The 3,363-nt window shown below is 34.3% G+C and overlaps 1 protein-coding gene across 1 annotated transcript in view; it reads right to left on the reverse strand.

Annotated features, from left to right (window-relative positions):
• Positions 1–975: 975 nt before the first annotated feature.
• The window catches only part of LOC116842720 (lysosomal acid phosphatase-like), a 3,356-nt gene continuing 968 nt past the window's right edge, over positions 976–3,363 (reverse strand). The window contains exons 2-4 of the mRNA XM_032812316.1: positions 2,683–3,034; positions 1,878–2,086; positions 976–1,397 (exon numbers count right to left, since the gene is read on the reverse strand). Of these exons, the coding sequence (XP_032668207.1) occupies positions 1,254–1,397; positions 1,878–2,086; positions 2,683–3,034 (705 nt within the window). The 3' untranslated portion in view covers positions 976–1,253. The remainder of the gene's footprint in view (positions 1,398–1,877; positions 2,087–2,682; positions 3,035–3,363) is intronic.

A 3,363-nucleotide genomic window follows, 5' to 3' on the forward strand; every position in this document is an offset into this window, starting at 1 on the left:
ATTAACTATTTCTTTAGAGTTCCGGTTTGTTTTACAATAGTTCTAGAGTTCTATATCATATATAACAATAGTTCTAAATAATTTCGACAAATTAAAGACAACAAATTAAATTATTAAGCCGAGACTCGAACCGAAATGTTTTGAGTCTTCGTTAATTTATTAAGCCAAGTTAGTTAAGCCTGGGATAATTTTTTAAAGTTGCTTAAAGACATTTTCGCGTTTGCAAAGGTGTATTTTCGAAAATGACGTGAAGTGTGCGTATTCCGCTTTGCATCGTCTCTTGCATGACAATATGCCTTAATGTCACTATACTCCCTCAGTAACACTACTATAATCTTGAAAATAATTTTCCAATATCTCAAAGTCGCGCCCGTAACGTTAGATCCATCGTAGCATTACATTCGGATTCTCGCGCATGCGATATCTATCTGCGCATGAGCCGAAAGTCGGTCATGCGACTGATAGTTAGGTCATGTAGTGTTAGCATGTAGAGTACGTTCTAAGATAATTTTCATAGTCTTTTAAAGTAACTTTTTCGATTACAAAAGTTCAATTTCGTAAAAGACGTGCGTATTTCGCTTGAATCGTCTCCTGGATGACAGTGTGTGTTAGTGTCATTCTACTCCCTCAGTAGTACATCCAGAATTTTGAAAATAATTTATCAATATCCCAATGTTGCGCCCATAACGTTAGAGATGATCTAGCTTTGCGATAATTTCGCTGCTCATCAATGAGACAAGAGCAGAGAGATTGGATATTTGTCCTTTTCTAACTTAGTATCATTGTACGGGAGTACAACGGGCACGAACTATTTATCGCATTTTATCGTTACCACCGAGAAAATGCGCCTAACAAACGTAATAAAGGCGTACTTTGTTTTTGGCGTCTTGAAAATGTGCCTAGCTCTGGCTACTAAAATCAAGCTGGTGGCCGCCCTCAGGCTTCTCTCTGCATTCATTCGTCAGAAACAACGGGTCTAATAATTTCGTAGACTTTATTTGCTCGCTTACAGTTTGTTATATTGGAGTTGTATCAAAAGTTTCTGTTCTGCTGAAAAACGGTTACGGAAGTGTAAAATATTTCGCGAATTTTCTCGTTCCTATCATTTTGGCTCGTTAAATGCGAGTTTTGCGTCTAAATCATTGCCGGGAGTGCTGAAAATAAGCCTTGCGTCTTTGTCATGACGAGATATTATCAAATATGCATATTTGATATGTGAAAAGTTTTGGACGCACACGGAACTATACAGTTTGTCACATTTTGCATTCCGCATCCCAGTTTTCCGGAATTATTTTACTCCAGATATTCTTCAGATTTTGCAATAAACAAGGACTCGCGCAGTTAGGTATTTCCAGAGGTGACGCAATTTTCGTTTCCGAATTGTTCAGATATAGCATCTGTAATAAAATCATAAAAAGAATCGTATCATTAGTGTATTGTTTAGGTGGTATATACGCACAATTACGTCATCTCGTTGTGATATGAAGGATATTTAATAATCCTCGCAACTATGCTGTTAAACTAATTACATATCATTTCTGGTAATTATGCGTAATCACTCCGCATGCATTACCTCAATTTACCATGATCCGTGAAGAACTGTATCTAATATTTTGAAACATTCTGTGAGCCGTAAATGTTAAATCAGACGTGAACATTTTTATAAGATTTGTGCGTAATTACACTGAGAAAAAAATATTTCAAAATTTATTTGTGGGATATAAAGTTTATTTTTGAGAAACAAAGTTTATTTCTGTGGAGTAAGGTTTGTTTCTGTGAAATAAACCTTTATATACACTCACAAATAAATTTTCAAGTATTTTTTTCTCAGTGTAGCATCATGAATTTAAAAACAATAATGCTATCAATATATCTACCTTCACTTCCTGATCCCCGTTATCGGCGAGATGCAATTCGAGAATGAACGTCGCCCCGTAATCCGGTTTGAGACGCTTACTCGTAAATCCCATCGTTCTCATCGTATTAACGATAGTTATGTCATGAGCGGAATAGAAGTAAGCACGTCTTGATTGCGGCTGAATTATAGTCTCTTCCATATGTTGTAGAATTTCTTTTACTAACGGACCTGTAAGGTGTCGCAGTAGTGAGATTTGGTTATATTTATTTATTATTTGGTGATTGCTTGGTGATATTTTGCATCACCAAATACTAATAAGTAAACCTACCCAAAAGTTACACTTCGATTTCTTTTTAATTTGGCACAAATGTAGAAGTACAAAAAATATTTAAGTCATATTTTTCATTTTGGCTCACTTTGAGTTTCACGGGCAGCTTTATGGCTTTTTAATATTCCCATTCTTATCATCAACAAGTGTAACAAAAATGCATAAAAAATAAAATTGAATATAAGATACAGTTAAATAATTTTAACAAAATCGTTATAGCTGAGACATCGGTATAGCCGAGACATGAATCATTCTAAATTTCTTTAGCCGAGATTCCAACCAAAATATTTCAAATCTGTGCTAAATTAATCAAAAATTAGAAAAAATATGTCCTAAATATTTTTTGTATTTCTACATTTGTGCCAAATTAGAAAGAAATCGGAGTGTGCCTTTTGGGTAGATTTACTTATAAAATCTCGCGATATAATCTGAAAAGTACATTTTCGCGGGGATAACGCGCATACTTTTTATTGTTACGTAGAAGTTATCGTCGTACCTCCTTGAAGACGTTTCTGAATATCGTTGTCAGTGAAAAGCGCCAAACTGCGAGCGGCTATTTCGCGCATCTCGTTGTTGTAAAATTTCTGAGTCCAGTTCGGAAGTTTTAACCCGTGTTTTTCTTCGATCTCGAGAGTATTGTAAAGAAACTCGACGTCGGTGATCGTGGTCATATTTTGTCCTGTATATTTCGTCAAGTTCTTGTAATAATCAGCCATTTCTTCGCCCGATCTTTTCTCCTCCTCAAAATAGGCTTGCTTCAGAGCCTCCGCTAGTCGTGAGCATGGCGCTTTTACGGCTATCAACTGTAACAATATTACTGTTTTGAAAAATACGTATTTTATAGGCCTCTACTTTGCTAATATAAGCTGGCGCTTCATATTTGTCGGCAATCAGGACTGTTTTTATCAGTATTTTTTATCTTGTATAATAAAATATACAATTTCAGGAATAATCAGAAATTCGTGTACCTATAATTATTTGTAATTGTATTATTAATTATATTATTAATTTACATTAATGATTATATATTAATAATTTATAAATGTTTATTAAATTATAAATATCAATCTGAAACTTATCTCGATATTCAAAAACAATAATGAAGGAAAGCATACACTGCCTTTCAAATAATAAGATGTTTAGAAGAAGCGTATTTTTTAAGATAACGTTCACCTCT

This window comes from Odontomachus brunneus, unplaced genomic scaffold (genome assembly GCF_010583005.1).
Source record: "Odontomachus brunneus isolate Ranch 3 - 2012 unplaced genomic scaffold, Obru_v1 Obru_scaffold_026, whole genome shotgun sequence".
NCBI classification, from domain to species: domain Eukaryota; kingdom Metazoa; phylum Arthropoda; class Insecta; order Hymenoptera; family Formicidae; genus Odontomachus; species Odontomachus brunneus.